The 20464-nt window shown below is 45.4% G+C and overlaps 1 protein-coding gene across 1 annotated transcript in view; it reads right to left on the minus strand.

Moving 5' to 3' along the window:
* DNAAF8 (dynein axonemal assembly factor 8) overlaps positions 1 to 20464 on the minus strand; it is a 92529-nt gene that overhangs the window by 52520 nt on the left and 19545 nt on the right. The window contains exons 10-12 of the mRNA XM_059862051.1: positions 12386 to 12577; positions 9773 to 9928; positions 4538 to 4732 (exon numbers count right to left, since the gene is read on the minus strand). Coding sequence (XP_059718034.1) covers positions 4538 to 4732; positions 9773 to 9928; positions 12386 to 12577 — 543 coding nt within the window. The remainder of the gene's footprint in view (positions 1 to 4537; positions 4733 to 9772; positions 9929 to 12385; positions 12578 to 20464) is intronic.

Below are 20464 nucleotides of genomic sequence, written 5' to 3' on the forward strand. Positions count from 1 at the left end.
CAGTTCTGGTGACTGTAGTTCAGGCAGTTTGAAATGGAACTCACCTCCCCTTGTTCCCCTTCTGGATTGGGAAGGGGAGACAGAATGAGAGAGCAGCCTCCAGCCTTTGTGCCCAGCAGCACCAATGGCAAAGCACAGCAGCCTGAGAGTTCTTTAGAGCTGCTCTTTTCAGGAGTAATGAGTGATGGACACAATCTAAATGTGAGCTGTCAAATTTTAGGAAGACTGAAAACCTCTAATGTTTTATTCCTCTCCAAGCTGTGCCTTCATCTTTGTGCCAGCTCTGGTAGACATCAGTGTAGTCCTTCCTTCTTCTAAAGGTTAGGGGGTTTTATTTACAAATGCCAGTGGCTGCCTGAACTCCTGGCTCCATGAAAATAAATGCCAGACTCCAGAGGGATTCAGCCAGGGCCAGGATGTCACCTTCTGCCTCCTGAAGATACAGCCATGCAGCTATTCAGGGCTGCAGCTATGGATTGTTTTCTATAAATGAAAATAGATGAAGTCCCAGGACAAACATTTCTCCCCAGACAAGCCTTATCCATGTGGAATCTCCAGCCAGATGTGCTCTCACCCAAGCTGCTGGTACAATGTGAGCTGCCTGCACTGCACACTCAGGCTGCCAGTGCCTTTCCACTGATACAGAGAAGCCACAGGCAAGGTTTGAAAGCAAAGGCCAGGGTGAACCTGTCCTTTTGAAGCTCCTGCTTTACATCTTCAGCCTGGATGTCCCAGAGCTGAGTGCTGGCTCCATGGTTGGCACTGCCAGTGCTGCAGGACTCACCCTGTCACATCTGCTTTGGGTGAGCCCATGTGGAGGAGCTGTCCTGGGTGTTTTATCCCTCCCTAATGCCCAGTTCAGCTGCACAACAATCAGATCTTTCAAGCTTTGGAGGAGGAAAGCACAACCCTGGGCTGTGAACTGAAGCTGGGAGCTCACAGCAATGTGGGGAACTAAATCTGGGAGCTGAGCAAATTCTCCAGGGAGCTCAGGTAGCATTTCCATCCCCAAACATGGCCCAGCTTGGGTGCTGCTCACACAGCATGAAATGAGGGAGAACACATGGGGGCAATAACCCCAAATCAAACCATAACTGCCCCAGCACAGGCACTGAAGCACAGCAAAGCCCAGGTGCTGCAGCTGGGGATGTGTGAAAGGCAGTGCCCACACAGCCACTGCAGGGTTGGGTGAAAGGCTGGTGTGCTGATGAGCAGCAGCTCCCTGAGCATGCCTCCCTCAGCACTGGAATTAAAATTTGTTACAGCAAAAGACAGTGGAAGATGCTGAAGGCAACTCAGCAGGGCCAAGGCCATGGTGCTTGTCAATGAAATAATGTCACAGCACTCAGAGCCCAGAGAGCTCAGTGTTCTCACTGAGTTCATCTCAAACACAGACTCACAGAGCTGAAAGATCCTCTGCAAGTGCCTCCCACTGCCTCTTCAGAGGCTGCACACAGAGCTTGGGAATCTCAGCTCTAAATCTGTGCCTCAAGTGCACAGAGCAACAAGTGCTGCATCTGGGGCTGCTTTCTTTTCTTTGGGGATTTCAAACTCCAGCTCTTCATGTATCCAACATGGTTATTTCAGGATGTGAAATAAAGTATGCAACTTTCAAAGCTTCTGTGTGAGAGAGCTCCTATGGCAACACAGTTAACATCAACTCCAGCAGGGAAAGCCCAGAAATCTGAAATTCCACATGAAAGAACTGCTCTACTTTCTGCCAGCCCCCTGCCACACATCAGCCTTGCTGTTAGGTCAGTCTTGTGCTGCTGGGTATTTTCAGCAGGCCTAGGTTACAATACTGGGGCAAATTCAAACCCCCTGGATCCAGTTCTGGGATTCTTATCTACAATTAGCCAGAAAAAAATTAAAAAAAAAAATGAGCTTTGTCTAAGCAAAAAGTAAGGAGGAAACTTTGTGTAGACCTGCCCTTAATCACTGCTACTTGAAATACCAACACAAACTTTGTGTCAGAGCAGGGAAGCTACTAAAGGAACAGCACAAGGCAAACTCATCAACAGGAGGTACAACAAAATCAGTTTTCTGGGACTTAAAGTAAAAAATCTCCTTCACCTTGACTTAGGGATGTCTGTGGACAGAGGAGGAGGGATGGAGGTTCCCCTTCTTCCTTAAAAGCTCCCTGAAATGCTGCTGTGCCCTGACTCTGTCCTGGCAGGCACCTGCACAGGCTGGGAGTTCAAGGAGATGCTCTGGAAGATGACCATCAAACCTGAACCTTTTGGGCAAATGTCCCAATGTCCAGAAAAACTCAGGGAGAGGAAAAGAACTCCAGGATGGAGCAAAGAGGCTGGGGAAAAGCAGCATCAACGCTTGCTCTGTGTGTGCAGTCTGTATCCCTAAGTTGAATGTTTGCATCCTGAGGCTTAGCAACAGAAGTACTTTTATTTTATGCTAAAATGAAGAAATCCTCTTTCTGCTGACAGGGGACCTTGCAGTTAGCAGCTTCCACAGGGATGTTGTCACTCCCAGCCCAAGCTGGGCTTTAATGACTGCACTGTGAGCTGCTGCTCCTATCAGCAGTGAATTGCTGCAGGTTAATAGGCTCATTGCACAGCACTCATAAAAATGCCTCCAAAAACCAGCACAGGCAAAGCAATCTGTTTGAGGTCCAGAACAGGCAGAAAATCCAGCAGACAAATTGACTGAAAACAAGACATTGGCTCATGCACTAACAAACAAAAAGCATAAAGGTTATTACAATTACTGCTGGCAATTGCTCCCCAGATCACACACAGAGCTGCTCAGTACACAACAGCTTCCCTCTCCCTGCATTTCGACCCATTTTTTTTTTCCACCATCCTGCCAGGATTTCTCTCTCAGGCTCTGATCTACCTGGAGCAAAAGCAGGGATTCACTCACTGCATGCTCCTCCACCACGTGGGCAGAGCTTCTTTGGGCTGCTTAGTTTTGTACACACTGCCTCAAAACAAATACAAATGTACAAAAAGCAAAGCATGGATCACTGGCCTTGCACCAAACCTTCAGACCAAAGAAGTTAAAAGAAGATGATACTGAGTTTTCTATGCAGCACTTTTTGGTTGTATTTTAATGACACTTGGGAACATTCTCAGTTGGTGGCACTTTGCAAAGCTCCAGGGCAGACATCAGGGTGAGCTGCTGCCTGCTGAGAGAGTGGCTCATTGAGCCCAGCTTTGGAAATCAGCACTGCTGCCTAACCAGCCATGAGAATGTGACTGTTCCACCCTGGCAGTGTCCAAGGCTAGGCTGGACAGGGCTTGGAGCAGCCTGGGACAGTGGGAGGTGACCCTGCCCATGGCTGGGGTGGAACAGGATGGGCTTTAAGGTCCCTCCCAACCCAAGCCATGCTGTGATTCCATAGCTCTGTGAAAAAGCCACAACACACAGTGGTCTCAGCCTCACTCAGGCCTGGGGGGCACAGAGCACTTGAACTTGGGAAGAGAATGCAGTTTTTAAACTGACATCATGTTTTCCATGGCATGAAGGCAAAGATCCACCCCCAGAAAGTGCCTGCTATCTTGCTGTTCAATTCCTAATGATTTATAATTCCTCTAATATGGGATTTGCATAAAAGCCCTGGCTGTTTTAAATGCTGCCTTATTTTATGCCTTAAAAGCATAGAGCAGATTTATCTTTTACGAGTAGTCAGACTCTTTATGGCTCTTGCTTCTGCTTGAAAGCCACAGTGACTGCAAATCAACAACACTAAGCCTCCTTTTCCTGCACACAAGTGGGATAAACCTTTAGGCAAATTGCTAAGTGCACTGCTAAACCCCTAAGCTTTCATGGCATTGATTCTCACAGAGTCATAGTAATCCCCAAATCTGGTTGAAATGGCAGAAAAGTTCTCATGTTACATCATTTTTAAAATTAAAACTTCATTGTGAACAAGAATTGCAGGCTTTGCCATTCCCTGGAATTGTGTCTCAAGGGTTTTGTTCATCTACAAATATTGGGAAAAGACCACAATTGTCCAAAGGCTGGTGCTGCTGTGGGAAAGAAATAAACAAAAGATTCCCTCAAAAGGTACAGAAACCAGGTGATATTCAGTGCTGCTTTGAAAACCCACTCCAAGTATTTACACCGAGGTAGGAAAGGGTGATAAAGGCCTAGAAGCAGCATTGAGTGCCCTTAAGGAATTAATTCCTCCAATTAGAATAAGGAATTCTTGTAACATTTCATTGGTGGAATATTTGTAATGGAGCACTTGCTAATCTGACAGAAGTGAAAGGTTAATTATTATTCTGCTTCTGGACAGCAGTGAGTGCTCCTGCAGACATTTCAAGGCAGGCAAGAGATTGGAAGCACTTGGTTTGGAGAGGTGCTGTGTCCTTGGAGCTCACACTTCCCTGGAAATCCACAGATATTAAAATCACAGAACTGAATCACAGAATATTCTAATATTAGAAGCATTTGTTTTCAAACTCTGTTTAAATCCTTTGCTAAAGCAAATGAGAATATCTGTTAACACTGGAAAAACAACTTTTACTGGACCTGATAAAAAATTACCAGAAGTCCAAGCACCTGTGTACAGTACCTGAGGGTCAGGATTAACAGCAGTGATGTTACTGAGCAGGACAGAGGGAATTGCAGGAACAAGTGGGCAGAGCTGCTTTTGGAAGTGACTGGCCAGTTCATCTCTCCACCAGATAAGATCTGGAAGCCATGTAGAGGTCAGAAAAGCAGAAATCTTCTGGTAAAAGCTGGATGTTCCCTGGAGATGTTGTGCAGTCTGCAAAGAGCCAGTGGTTAAAAAGCTTTGGTGATGGTTTCAGAAACTCTGTCTGTACCTTGCACCTGCAGCAGCTCCTCCTCTGCCCACCCCAGACCCCAGTTCCACCCAGCTGCCCTCAGATGCTCCAAACCAACCCCTGGTGTGACACCCTGCACCTCCCAAACCACTGCACCCTTCATCCCATCTCATGCCATCCATCAGCTCACAAACCCTGCTCCAAAGCAGATCCCACCACCCTCAGATGGGGAGAAAAGTCCATAAACAGGACCATGAGCCAGCCCAACACAATGAGACATTAACTTCCAAAGACTTTCTCAGGGATATAAATGCAAACAGGGGTTAGTGCCCCATCCCTGGAAGTGCTCAGTGCCAGGGTGCAGAGAGCACTGAGCAGTCTGGTCCAGTTCAAGCTGTCTCTGCCCATGGCAGAGGCTTGGAATTAGATGACCTTTAAGGTCCCCTCCAACCCAAACCATTCTGGTTTTTTTAAATATCAAGGCTAATGTTAATACTGATACATTAATATTGAATACTGCACTGCTGAACTACAGTTTTCCATCATTTAACCTCCCCTCTAAGCCTCATTGTTCCTCAGGTTGATTCTTAATTAGCAGAACTTTCAGAGAATAAAACCAGTGACCTCAAGGAGACCCAATTAGAAATTAAAAGACTCAACAACTGTGCAGAACATCTTCTCTCCAGCAGTTACTCAGAGGGAAGGGAAGGAACTGGTGTGGCCTCACCTCAGGTCTGGGGCAGGTGTGGGTGCCACAATATCAGAAGGATCTAAAGCTGTTGGAGTGTCCAGAGGAGGGAGCTGGGCATGGGGACGGGTCTGAGGAGCAGCTGAGGCACTTGGATGGTTCAGCTGGAGAAGGAGACTGAGGGCAGAGCTCAGGGGGGGCTGCAGCTCCTCCCGAGGGGCAGCTCTGATCTCTGGGACAGGGAATGGCTGGAGCTGGGCAGGGCAGGCTCAGACTGGATTTTGGGAAAGGCTCTTCCCCCAGAGGGTGCTGGCACTGCCCAGGCTCCCCAGGGAATGGGCACAGCCCCGAGGCTGCCAGAGCTCCAGGAGTGCTTGGGCAGCACTGCCAGGGACGTCCGGGGGGGATTATTGGGGGTCTGTGCAGGGCCAGGAGCTGGGCTGGATGATCCCTGGGGGTTCTTCCCCACTCAGGATATTCCATCACTCTGTGATTATTGCACCTAAAAAGTGAGGCTCAAAGAGGAAACCCCCAAATCAAAGGACAGAGATTGGGAGCTCCTCTGAGCCACTGGAGAATGAAGTGATGGAGGGGCACAGAGAGGAGCCCCAGAGCTGCACACAGCTCTGCCAGTGGGATAACTGGGAATGCCTGGCAAAGAGCAGAGGCTGCACAAATCTAATTCCCATGTAAAAATCAAATTCCCATCAGACATGGAACTGCAGCCTGCCCATCAGCACACAGGGATTGCTGGAGGTGAGTGTTTTGACATTTCTTTTGACAACAAGAAACCAAGACCAGGCAGGGATGCTGAAATCTGCCTCACTTCTAGCAGCTGTTTGGAGGAGGACAGAAATAAAATCACCCCCAAAAAAGCTGATAAAAATGAGAGGAAACATAGCAGAACCACTGGATATAGGACTTGATGCCATCCCAGTTGAATAAGCCAAAAGACTTCTTGATGTGCAAAGACCAGGAGCTTTTGCCTGGAGAAGCCACTATTATAATTCTATTTATAACTATTAGACCTTGGGGCAGAGAACCAGAATGTGATAAATAATCAAAGATACACAGATGACAGTGAAGTGGCCAGTAATTAAGAAATTGATGGTTCAGAGCCCCTTTTTGGGGCTGGAAATGGACTCTGGGCTCTACACATTACTATTAAAATATCATTTGTCATCATGGTTAATATTTACAGATATTGGGTCTTTTTTGTATAATCCAAAAAAAGTAGCTTAAGGTCTCCCTAGATTCTTATAGCAAACAGATGCAACAAAGTACCTGGAAATGCAATCATATTTTAAAGGTGAGGCCTGAAAAGTGTTTTTTTGTGCCCACAGGAGACAAATGGAACAAGAACCAGTAAGTGCCCCAACAGGATATTGTTTTTCAATTCAGCCACTGAAACTTGCACATTGACAGGACAGTGAGAGACTGAGGGCTGCAGTGTGAAGAGTAAAGTCCACATTTCTCTCCACAGCAGCTGAAGCTGCCCAAGGGCAGGAACAGAGAGACTTGCTGTCATTTTCCTCGTCTCTGCTGGGGCTGACATCCCAACTTGTGTTGTTCCTCCCAGCTCTGATCTCTGCTGGGGAAAGCAGCAGCTCTACAAATGCCTCGGGAAAGAAAGATTGACACAAGTCAGTGCTACCACAAAGAGCCTCTAATGAGGCACAGGAAATCTAAGTCCTGCTTGGAAGAGCTGCCCAGCCCCTGAAATGTCACTGCTGTGCAACAGAGCTGAGCTCAGAAGTTTTTCATGATCAGGGTGGGCAGGCCCTGGCACAGGGTGCCCACAGCAGCTGTGGCTGCCCCTGGATCCCTGGAAGTGTCCAAGGCCAGGCTGGACAGAGCTTGGAGCAGCCTGGGATGGTGGAAGGTTGTTGTTCACAGTGTGAACTAGCAACTTCCAAATTAATACATTTTGTAAAAGACTTTTACCATGAATGCATTTCCACAAGAGTTACTAACACTTTACAACAAAGACAAGACTTTCTAAGTAGAGACCACGACAGTAAGAGAATTCTTACTTTCAGTTTTACCAACTATCATCTCAGCAAATTGTAATGAAGAGCTGATGATTTCAGCTCTTACTTACAATCCTCCAATGGTAATTCAACCAAAACCAACAAGGGCTATTGCTATTGCATTACCAATGAGTATAAATAAGCAAGTTGTATACTGAGAAATGCCTGTTAAGAGTTTTAGCCCAGTGCCTAATGTCCTTTAGATAAAACATGTCCTTTAGATAAAATATTCTTCAAGAATTCTTTACGAGTTCATTTCTCACATTAGGTGTCCCAGCTTCTTGCAGGGATTTGGAGTGGATGGCCTTGAATGGCTCCTTCCAATCCACACCATTCTGTGATTCCATGAGAAGGACTGGAAAAACTGCACAGTTTGTTCCACCAGGATGTGATTTAACCCTTCCCAGCCCCAACCAAACACTCAGGGCAGCCTGAGCCCAGAGCTCCAAAGTTCATTCTGTTCTGTAACCCTGGGGAAATATTTTGAGCATAATCAGTGCTCAATAATTTTGGTGCTTTGGCCAAGCCCTCAGCTGGAATCAGCAGAGAGCAGATCAGGCTCTGTCCCTCCATTCTCTTTGCTCCACAGAGGAAACACCTTGAATTCATATAAGAATTTAGGGAGAATATATAAGAATCTAGGGAGAACTTAAGCTACTTTTTTTGAATTATACAAAAAAGACCAAGCATCTGTAAATGTTAACCATGATGACAAATGGTATTTTAAGAGTAATGTGTAGAGCCCAGAGTCCATTTCCAGCCCCAAAAGGGGGCTCTGAACTATCAATTTCTTAATCACTGGCCACTTCACTGTCATCTGTGTATCTTTGATTATTTATCACATTCTGGTTGAATTCAGTTGCCAACACCAAGTCCTTGTCCAGCCCAGCAGAGCCTGGTCTCATCAGCCTCTGCCCAGGGCTGCTCAATCACTAGTGGAAAAGCTGCTCATTGTTTTGGGCTGGGCTTTTTTTAATCATGACATTTGCTGCCAGCATCCATTATTTATTTTCAGGAGCACTGGAACCACAGTTGTGAAACTCCAGGTTTTGTGATACAACCTGGGAAATTCAATTTTTGCTGCTCCCAGGCAGCAGCTGCAAGTAAAGGGGATGCTGAAGTGTGTTTTAAAACCATGTTCACACATCCTGATCCATTTAGGCTCCCCATGGTGTGGCCAGCAGGTATAATACAACCTGGGGATGAAGCAGGCAAAACCAGAGTAGAAAATCCACTACCAGCTCACTGAAGCCACAAAAGTTGCTTTGAGCCACCTGAGAGGAGCTCAGCAGTCTCAGCAGAGCACAGGGCAGCACCTCCAGGGTTCCTCAGCCACAGGACAGAAATTCAAGCAAGTGGCTCTCAGAAGGTCTGGGGGACACAGGGATTGCTGCTCCCCACATCCACCTGGCCACAGTGCTCAGGTAAATCAGGTATTTACACCAGGCAAGAGTGGCAATACTACCTAAAAAGCTGTCTCCAAAAAAGAAATAGGTACAAGATGCTTGAGCCTGTATCAAATCAGCTCTGTGAAAGACAGAACCAACACAGCAAAGCCCAGAGCTGCAGTTTCACAGCTCTGTGCTCAGGACAGGAGTTCATATCATGTCTTACATCACATGTGCCAACCCCAGCCTGTGTGCAGGACCTGCCAGCTTTATTGCACAGCTCAGGCTCTGGGGCCCACCAAAATTGAGGGCACAGGTTCCTGTCCTGCTTCCAGGCCTCAGCTCCTGGCACTCAAATAAAAATAATTCCTCCTCCTGTGCCACACTCTTCACATGGTTAAAATAAAGGAGGAAAAACCAGAATAGATGCCAAAAGACGTGTCTCCTCCAATGCAGATCAATATCTGCAGTGTGAAGTTACAGCTAATGAGCAATTGACAAAAAGTGATGCCACACAGAGCTGGTTTCTGGTCTGCACATAACCTAAATGCAGCATTGCTGGATGATGCTCTTTTCTGACTCAGAGATGGGGCAACTGAGAGGCATTTCAAAAACTTTGATTCTATTTTCAGTCTCATGTGAAGGGTGAGCCAATGCAGATGTGAACATTCCCTCCATCACAGTTAGATGCCATAACCTAACTGCAGCAGTGAGGACAGCTTGGCTTGGCAATCAGCTGGAAAAGCAATCCCTCAGTTCCACAGCACTGGGCTGCTCCCCCATCCCAGTCTGGGCAGCTCTTCCACTGCTCTGTCCTGCCCTGCTGGGATCTGAGCTTGAGCTGGCACATCCAGGCCTGGTGCTCAGTGCAGAGCAGTGCCTGCACAACTACCAGGTGTAAATGCTGCTACTCACTCCTGCCTCGTGGCTCTGGGGGCAGCTCTGGGCTGAAGGTTCCTCTGGTGCCACCAGGCAGGCGTAGAGGGCCAAGCCTTCCTCTCTCCAGGCCTGCTGCAGCCCCACCACCTCAAATGGAGCTTTGGGGCCATCCTTCCTCTTCACAGGAGGCACCTGGAAATCCATTGGAACACAATTCCATTTTTAGATGGACTGAAAAAAAAACCCCTTTATCTCGCTCTGTTGCTTTTGAGTAGAGCCCCACAACATCCCAGGGAGAACTCTGCTTTGATTAGTAGATTAGCTGTGGTTTAGCCAGTAGAAAAATCAATAAAGACCAAATTAAATTGGAATAACACATTGCTTTTGATAAGCCATAGGATTTATTTTCACAATGAGGACTTGCAAGCTCTGACTTCCACCAGTTTCACTGTGTGGAAGCAGGAATTCATATTATTTCCCTGCTCCAGCAGGGGTGGGCACAGAGCTCCTGCCAAGGCTGCTCAGAATGTTTCTGTCACAGCAGCACTGTGTGTGCCCTGATCAGTGACACTGAGATCAATCCAATCCCAGCTCCAAATCAATGCAAAGGGATGATGCCATGCCAAGGGGCTGCTGCAGGCTTCCCTAAGAACCCAAACTAAACCTCAGCAATCCCTAGACTGTGAATCTCCTTTTAGTCAGGCTGAGGTGATTTCTTTTTCATTGATTTTTTTTTTTTTTTTTTTTTTTTTTTTTTTTTTTTTTGGTGTGTACATGTATGTGGGAGGCAAACATTCTATTTTCCAGTTCATAGATCTGATTTAAACCAGAAAGGGTAAAAAGTGACTTCTGCAACCCCAAGACATAAATTATTATTGTGAATATAAGTTTAGATCCAGGGAGAAGGTTCCAGTAGGACAGACTGTGCCCTGGCTCTTTAGCTTGGTCAAAGTCATATAAAACATAATCCACTTTAACATGCAGAATACATGAAAATCTTGATCATAAGTTAGAAAAGAGAGAGAAGAGACACTTGAAACAACCTGGGAAGGCACTGGGATGCTGCAAACTGTCCAGGGCAGCTGGTGAAAAGGGGCAGAAAACTCTGGGAAAGCCAGACATAGGGAATCAGCAAAGCCAGGAGAAAGGAAAAGCAGAGGTTCCAGATCTGGAACATGCTCTGGATGGAGAGAAAGGCAAGTCTGAGCTACAGGACTGTAATGCCCTGCCAGGACTCTGGTGGATACAGAAGCTCCAAGTCTTGTTCTCCTGGTTTGTACCATCACCAGTCTCTAGGAGCACTATCAGCTCTATTTACTGCATTTACAGGGAGACAAAGGCCTTTAAAAACATGTTTTTAACACAGGGCCAGGCTGGATTTTCAAACTGCTGCACAGCTCAGCTGGATCACTCAAAACACCAGCACCAAGTCCTCCACTGGATTCCCATGGGGAATTCTGCACCATCCAGGGGACCACTGCTCCCAGCTGGCAGCATCCAGCACATCTCCAATGGAATCAGCAAGGAAATGCTGATTTACACAAGCCAGTCCATGGAATTGCATGGATTTCCAGATGAGAATTTGGTCTAAAATTACCTCAACATTTCCTCAGCTCTTTCAGTGAAAGAAATGCAAATTCCTTCATTGCTATCCAACAGCCATTTCAGAGCCTGTGTAGAATAAACTGGTGGATTTTACCCCAGTTTTCCTTGGGCATAAAATCCATCTGAACATCTGAGCCTATACCCAGCAGAGTGACACAGCCCTGGGAGCTGAGGAACCCTTTCAGGCTCAGAGAGAACTGCTACCAGTCAGAGCTCAGTTGGGTTTTTTTAAATGGTAATAACACAAGGGAAGAGAGCTCACAGTGCAGCTGGTCACAAGCTAACGAGTCTGAAAGGAAAATTCAGGATGCAGGGCTGTTCCAGTGGCAATTTTCATTAGCACTGAACTAACACTAAAGAATGTTAGCAATGTTTTAATGCAAGCATGAACATCATTAACAATTAATTGTGTTTAAGTGGAGTTTAAGTGATTTAAAAGCCTGGCTGCTCAGGGTGAAATCTACCTTGACTGTGTGGATCAGTATTGGTATCCCAGAGTCTTCCCCAGGGAAAGGAATAAGGCCACTGAGCAGGGTGGGAAGGAAAAATAAACATTGAGGAGGAAAAATACTCTCTTTACCCAAGAGAATAAAGGGTAATATGGATTGGAAGGAGGATGGGGTGGTTTCTTTAGAGGAAAACATGTGAACCAAAGGACAATTAAGGAGCCCCTCATTTGTTCACAGCACTCCTGACCATCAGGAAGGGTCTGTTCTTATCTAGAGCAGTGAAAACCAGGAACCTGTGTCCACTGCCAAGGACAAAGCCTAACAGCCAGCAGTCACTTTCAGCAACTGAAAATCTGGCTCAACAATCTTTCACTTCCTCAGAAACTCCAGACACAGCCCAGCTCCAACCACCTCCGGCGAGACTTTTATTTACGGAGTCTGAGGTGAATTAAAACATAATTTCCACTTTGTTCTGCCACTGTTTTGTAGCTTTTTTGGGGAAAAAAGGAGATTTCAAGAGTGATTATGTATTCACTGCAGGTCCAAACACAGCCCTCATCACCCAGAGTCTTTAGTGGCAGGTCACTGCACTCACCAGGGACAGCAGCCACGTCACGAGGGCCTGGTAGATGTTGGCTGCTCCCAGCACCTTGTCAGGCACCTGCCCCTCACACTGATCCATGGCCACTTGGCCACAACTTGCCAGCCAAATGGTCAGCAGCAGCACCTCCTTTTTCACACTGCAGTATCCAGGTAACGTGGCAATAGCTGGCAAAAAAGAGACTTCCTGTCCAAAAAAAAGATCATATGAAAATGAAAGTCCCTTGGATGACTGGAAGTGTATTCATCATCAGGAATTAATTACATTCATTGCCATCACAGGAGGGGCATTTAACACCCAGAGAGCATTTATCAAAGAGGGAGAATGAGCCATAAAAGCCAGGTTGCTCCATCAGTGACACCTGCCTGAGCACTGCAGGTTTGCTTGGACAGCTGTCACCTGGGTCCTCATTTAGTCACACACTGCCTGGTGAATGGAAGGTTACACAGTCACAGCTGGAAAAGTGGGATTGAATTTATTCTGTATTCAAGACTCAGCGTTTGGGTTTTTTTTTTTCAAATCACTGACAAGCCCTCAAACAAGCCTGATAGTGTGAAAACTCATTTATTTTCTGCTTCACCTAACATCCCTCATTTCAGAGATGAGGTCACAGTTAAGAGAACTCACCTCCTTTCTTTACCTCAGCATTGATTGTTGGTTATTTAGGATGCAAATTCCCTTTCCTTTAAGAGAACTGTTCAAGACACAACTTCAAGCTTGAACTGTGGACTTGCAGTTTTTTGTCCTTCCACAGATGCTGCAGCTGTAATTATTGGCTGTCTTCTTCTTCCTATCCAGATTCAACTTGCTGCCCCTGACATTTCTTTGGTAAATTAACCAGCCAGTCCCTAAAATCCCAAAGATTCTCCAGTACTGCTCCTCAATAGTTACCATCACAGAATCATGGAAGGGTTTGGCTTGGAAGGGGCCTTAAAACTCATCTTCTTCCACCCCTCCCACAGGCAGGGACAATTTCCACTGGACCAGGCTGTTCCAAGCCCAATCCAACCTGGCTTCATGGTTTCAGTTGCTCCGTGCAGCCCATAATGAGGATTTCTGCCCACACCTCTGCACTGAATGAACCTTAATTTGACTTACCTGAATTTACTCTGAAAGCAAAGTAAGCTAAATCCAATTACAGTCACTTTAATTCTGAATTAAAATGTCCAAAAGTGTGTTTTACAACTAATCCACTTGACAAGTTAATGTAGCTTGACTTTTGTGCTGGTCCTCAGAACAGACAACTTCTTAAAATGGTTTAATAAGGACTCAAACTAAAGCAGCTCTACTGTGTCACCCAGTGTTTTGTACCAAATAAACCTGGAAATTAGTAATAAAGGCAAATGTGGGTGATGCTGCAGATTTGTATTCATTCATGTCCTGGGGTGCCAACAGAATTCCTCAGGGCTTTGACCCCTCCACTGAAATGCCCTGAGGAGACCTTGGGAGAAACTCTGGGACCATGAGAGAAAAGTGACCTTCTGCTATACTTTGTGCTGGAGAAAGGATTCTTCCCTCCTCCCTCAGCAAGGGTGTGGGGATCAATTTAAGAGCTGATGACATAAACAGGATCTATAAGTAATGTTTCAGCAGGAAATCTCCAACTATTCCAAACTTCCTTGGCCCAGTGGGTTTTCTGACCAAAATCTGATAAATTTACTCACTAAGGTCCTTTCTGACTGTAGTTCTGGTGCAGGTTGGACCTTCCCTCTCCTCCCTCTGGCAGCCTCCTCACCCCAACAAGAATCTAAGTGTAGAGCTTGAATAACTTCTGAAATATTAAGACTAATGAACAAAAAATGAGCTAATCCAGTTTAATTCTGGGCAAGAACAATTGAAGAAAGATACAAGTGGTGCTTTCAGGGTATGGCTTCCCACAGCACTGCCCAGTTTACCCCAGTCTGCAGAGGAGAGTTCAATCTGCCCATGTTACACTGGCTTTTATTTGTGAAGTATTAGGTTATAAAAAGCCTAAAATTACTCAAATGCTGGGCTATTTTTGGTTGCTCTGGCTGGAATTGTGCTGTCACTCAGAGATAGGCTTGCAGCTGATTGCAGTCAAGTGCCAACAATTACCAAAGAGTAAATAAGATAAAATTTCCTATTCCCAAATTCTTGCTATTTTATTTTGCAATTACAGTTTATGTCATTACAAGTTCCAGCCCTTCAGCTCAGTTTCCCAACCCCCTCCATCCCCAGCTCTGGCCTTTTTAACTCCACTCTCACATAAGACCAGTGCAAGGAAGAGCAGCAACCACAGTCAAACATCCATGATAATCCCAAAGGAAGCTACTAGTCATTAAAAACTCATTTTAAAAAGTGGCAATTTACCTCCATATTATTATTATTTTAAACCAGAGCTGTTTATGATAACAGCAAGCCAAGGCCTGGTGGGCACAAGATTGCCAGCCAAGATTAAGATCATTTTATTTCTAATAAAACAGCTCAGAGTGGTTAAATGATGCTTTGTTGATGTTTTTTAAAAGAGTAGTTAACATTACTCTTCCTACACATCCATGTTAGATTGGACAAAGAGTTTCAAAGACTGGGAAACATTAATGCCAAAGCTGTGAGAGGCTGGAATGACCAAGTTTAGGAGAACTTCACAAAGATTTCCCAGCAGAATCAACACATCCAGTCCGAGGAGTTGCCCCAGTGGCAGGATAGGCCAAGGAAAACCCAATTTTTACTTTAATAGCCACAGTCTCTCCCTTGGAGGTAAATAAAAGTCAATATTTCCCTCCCAGCACCTTTTGCAACACTAGCATGTTCCATCCAAATACCCTCCCTGCTCCACTGGACAGACCCTGCAGCAGCAAAAGCTCCATCCAAACATCCCCTGCTTGGAAAAGAAGAGAGGTTAAACCCACCCAATCTCCTCCTTCACCACAGAGGGGTGAGTGAGGGGCAAGGGGAGGAATAGCAAGACTGTCACTCTCATTGGCTGGAGGCTTAAGCAAAATAATTGTTTTCAGCCCTGTCTAAATTTATCCCCCCTATGTCATCTGCACCCTAGCTTGGATCCCAGATTTAAGAGGCAATCCCTGATGAATGGCAAATTACTGACTGCAGAACTCTTTTGCCAAAGGATGCATCTGCTGTGGGTTTGTAAATGTGAGCTGATTTCTAAGTGCTGGAGCAGCTCAAGCTGATTTCTCTAATGAACCTTCCCCTCTCATTGCACAGCTGCTCTGGCATTCCATGTTCTGCTCTGCCCTGTTCAGAGCTCGTGGTACAGGACATAACCATGAGGACTGTCTGGTTATATCCCCATTTTCCACACAGTCACGTGGGAAGTGCAGGATTTTTAGGACACATTTAACAATTCTGGCCATCTAAAGCAAAGCAGATTATCCCTATTCCATGGCTTCTAAAAATTCTTGCATTAGATGAAGACATATTGGAAATGTCAAGTGTTTGTTCATTTTCATTCTGTGGGGAAGGAAAAATGATGACAATGCCATCTGTTAGATGATTTGAAACTCCACATTAAAGTGTGGAATAAACCCTGAAACCATTGAAAAAACTGCTTTATCACTGCAAAGTGGGAGCAAGGGGTGAGAATGAGGAGAGGATCTGCAGTTCCTGCATGCAACCAGCAGAACACTCTGGAATTCGGAAGTTGGCTTTTCCTGACAAAAAGGAGAGTACAACTGATGTTTAATGGTCTGAATGGTCTTTTTGTAAATGCATTTCTGTAGCAGAGTCACTCTGTGGCACCACTGCCTTTCTGAGCATCATGCTGAGGTTATGGATCTGAAAAACATGATGGGGGCAAGAAGGCATTGAAATTTCTGATGTGGATGAGGCTCAGATTGCTCAAATGGAGGAATTATGGTGCTCCAAAGCAGATAACTCTGCCAAGGGAGGCTGCAGGGATTCAGGGAGCTGTGTAATGGAGCATTATTTGCTCTGATCTCCATAGCTTTCAATTCACTTAGGGCACTCCAGATCATGAGAATTTAAGTTAAAAATATAATAATAAACAAAATGTCTTTGCTGACAGGTTTCTTGTGCTGGACAATTATTCTTTGTCTTGGATGTGAAGAGTAAAACCTCTAAACTGCACTAAGGGAATTCTCAGCTGCTTCACTGGAGTTAATGGCTCATCTATCAAAGATGTGGATAAATCTGGTCCATAGCATTTGTTAGAAGAGAGATGCTGTGGAATCACACAGGATCAAAATATTTTTGGTCCAAATTCAACAAATTAAAAAATCCATTTAAATAACCTGTAACCAACAGCTTTTTTTTTTACATATAATTTCTTCTTTATTTTTTAGAAGTAGGAAAATTTTCTTTAAAAGGCTCAGCTCAGGTAAACACTGACCTGAGAAATGCATTAAAATTTAAACCAAAGCAACACTGAGTCTTATTTGAGTTTGTTTGCTTTCCAAGCCATAATCATTAAAAATGAGAAGTGCCTTTTCCATGATTGGTGTTTACACTCCAGTAACACTTGGAGAGGCTCAGAAGGATTCCCAGCCTCATTGTGCTGGTGTTCTGAGCACATGTAACAAAAAGTTCCTCCTCTAATGAGTTTATACTCCTGGTTAATGAGAAGCAGCTGAAATGAGTAAAGGAAGTTTAATTACTTACAAATTTCATGTGAGCACAAGACTGGGAATGGGGAACTTGTGCCTCAGTCCTGGCTCTGGAATGAAGTATTTCTCTATGGAACTGTAAAGTGAGGATAATATTTCCTTATCCTGGTCCCTGTCTAGCTGGAGTAATTATCAAGACTCTGTAAAGTGCTCTGAAGAGGAAGAGTGTAAGATAATCAACAAACTTTCAAAGTTAACCTCTGTTCCCTTTCCTAATCCTCTTAGCCCCCTCAGTGTGATCCTATCTGCATCTTCCACTTGTTCTTCAAAGGATTCCAGCCTGCCTCACACATGAAATGTGCCAGCACTTCCAGACCCTCCCAGGGAAGGGAATTGCACCTGCTCATCTGCAAATGCTGGGACAGAGCATGGAATTGGTCCTCAGCCATCTGAAATCTAGGCTGGCCTTTGGCACCTGCTCCAAGCTGGGTTTAAATTCTATAGGAATGGCTCTGCTTGGATACTCCAGGAGATTCCCAGGGGGTTGGAATGAGAGAATCTTTAAGGTCCCTTCCAACCCAAACCATGTGGGATTGGTTCTATGATTCACCACATATTTATCAGCTTGGGGAAAGCCTCATTTTTTCTGCCCATCTATTTATCTTTTTAGTTATCATTTCCCCTGATAGTCTATGGAAATCCCCAAAGAAATAAAGGAAAATAAAGGGTCTGGGGGAGAAAACTCTGCTCAGCTGCTTTATCAGGAAGTTCTAGCAGAGTTAAAGTGGCTTGTTCTACAGACTGGCAGCTTCCAATTAAAATTGATTGTATCCAGTTTGTCACAGGCTCTGTTCTCTTCCCTCCAGCTATAAAACACCCTCCAGACAACCCTTCAGACCTGTGAGATTGGGGCTTTGTGATCCTGGGAACTGCTAAGTGCTTACAGTGCTCCCTGAAGCTGGTGGGAACTCCAGGTGCTTGGCACAGAGCTGGGCAGGGCTCCGTGTTTGCAAAATAAAAATAAGTGCACGATTCTTCCACTCCATAATCTCAGATAAAGCCCTGAATTCCATTCCCTGCCACTGAGAATAGTGCCCCATAATGAGTATTTGTGGAATGATGTGTTTACAAGTTGTGACCAAGCTTATCCCCCTGTGTGCTGAGATTTGGAACATGAGCCCAGCCTAAGTCAATGCCGAACAAGAAGGCACGAGGAAAACCAGGAGTGTAATTTAAATCCTGCAGTTCCTTTAACAGCCAAGCCTGTACATCTCCTTGGAACAACAGAGGGGCAGGTTCAGCCTGCTTTCATCCACAAATAGCATCAGTGATCACAGCCCTGAGGTAAGGCCAGGAGTTGGGAATTCTATTTTGATTCCAAAAGAGAGAATCACAGCAGAAAGTGTTTCTCTGTGTAATTAAACGTGACTGGCACTTGTTCAGAGCCACTGCAAACCCAGGGCAGCCTGGCACACTGCAGGACCTGAGGAGACAAAAAGCTCAGATATGGTTTTGTGTCCTTCTGCCCTCTCTGGGATAAGAAATAGAATTTGGCTCATGGACATTTTACATGATTGTCTTCAAGTTTAATGTGAACATCCCGCTAATGTGAATGGAGGAGTATTCAGGACCTCTACTGGCAGCAAGCTCATGCATGGAATCCTGGAAACTCTACTCCTTTTCCTTGTATTAACCTTTCCCTTAAGCAACAGCAACCAATGTTCCCATCTGTCAAACTCAGGCAGGAGTGTATTGAGGAATAAGCCTAAACTCATTTTAATCACTTCCAAGATATGCCGAGGACTATAAAGGATTAAATATCTCACATTATCCTGGGGCCTTTCCAAACTGCAGTCAGAGAAACAGCACTGCAAGATCTCACTGCTTTGTGACTCCCTGGCTCTTCAATTCCTCCCACAGCTGGAACAAGCACAAACCTGGGAGCCATCAGAGTGCCTCTCCAGGTTCACATGGAAGGGTCTCCACGGCTTTTTGGTGACCTTGTTACATTCAGCACAGGTGAATTTCCTGGTTCTGAGCATTTCTACAGGAATTTGGCTGAAAAACCTCTTAAAGCAGCCAAAGGTTATGAAAGCAGCTTTACTGTGTGGCTCTTGGACCTGTTCTGGTGGTGTGAGCTGAACTGGCGAGAGGAGCCACGAGGGTGGGAAGTACAACCTGCCCTAAGAGTGCCTGGGCACTTCCATAACATTCCTGACTCTGGGAGCACAGAATTCACAGAATGAATTCACAGAATGACCAGGTTGGAAGAGACCTGTAAGATCATCGAGTCCATGCCATTCCCTAACACCTCAATTAAACCATCAAGTGCCACATCCAGTCTCTTTTTAAATGCATCCACAGAGAGCAAACTCCTCCTGTGTGGAGGGAGGTGTTTGTAACACAGACAGGTCAGGCCTGGACCCTCTGCTTGCTTCTTAAGGCAGATCCTCAGGTCAGATCTGTGCCATGCTGAGCCTCAGCTCCTGGGATTTGTGCCCACAGCCAGGACAGCAGGAAGCAGCTACACCACCAAAGTGCTGTGCCAGCAATCCCCCCGTTTGCTTTCCCTGGCACCATGTGGGAAGATGAAGAGGAGGCCAGAAACACAGGCTCTGTGCCAGCTGCCAGCCACCCATGCTAGAAAAACATTTCCTTGGGATCTTCCATCTATTCCAAATGCTGGGCTGGTGGCACAAACAGGAATCTTGGCCTCCTGTCTCTGTGTGCTAAGTTTAACTCTATCTCTAATTGCCTTAGTTTATTTTTAAGCCTTTCTTGAGTCGAGGCAGAGGGTTCATTAAGTACAAGAGATTTTAATCTTGTTTCAGGAACTCATTAAAGGCCTGGCAGGAAAAAAAAAGGAGGAATTCAGGGGCCATCTGGTGGCTGTTGGGCACAGCACTGCTGGCCACAGCCTTGGCATCTGCCCAACAGGGAGAGCACCTGGAGCCAGGCAAACCCCAAACTCAGCTTTGGTGTCTGAAAAGCTTTACTGTAGGAAATATTTGGTGATTTTTAAACAAATGGAGATTTTAAAAGCTATATTAAGATAACAGTAAGGGCTAAATGCTGTTGTAATTATATTCACACAGATGCAGTTGCTTTGGCCTGGGATCAAGGAAAACATTTGATCACAGGTGATTTGTACTACCAGGATTACTCTGGAGTAATACAGATATAGAAAAATTCAACTACTGTGTAACAAAATCGTTATAATCATAAAAAGATTTTATAGGTTTCCTCAGCTTCTCCAAATATATGTACTGCACCACATTTTGGGGGATAAATTGGCATTTCTGTAAGGAAGTGGCACAAAACCTATTCCTTCATGAGCGGTTGATCAGGCCTTTGTCCATTCTCTAAGTGGAGACATTAATTTGACTTTCTTACAGTCCTTTTCCCTTATCCATTTTCCACCCAGCAGTAAAAGTGGTGTATTTTTAAATAGTGCTGAGGCCATCATCTCAGTGCAGTCATGTGGGCAGCTCCAGTGGAGCTGGGGAGGTGCCGAAGTGCCCTGGCCCAG

This window comes from Haemorhous mexicanus, chromosome 17 (assembly GCF_027477595.1).
Source record: "Haemorhous mexicanus isolate bHaeMex1 chromosome 17, bHaeMex1.pri, whole genome shotgun sequence".
Taxonomy (NCBI): Eukaryota; Metazoa; Chordata; class Aves; order Passeriformes; family Fringillidae; genus Haemorhous; species Haemorhous mexicanus.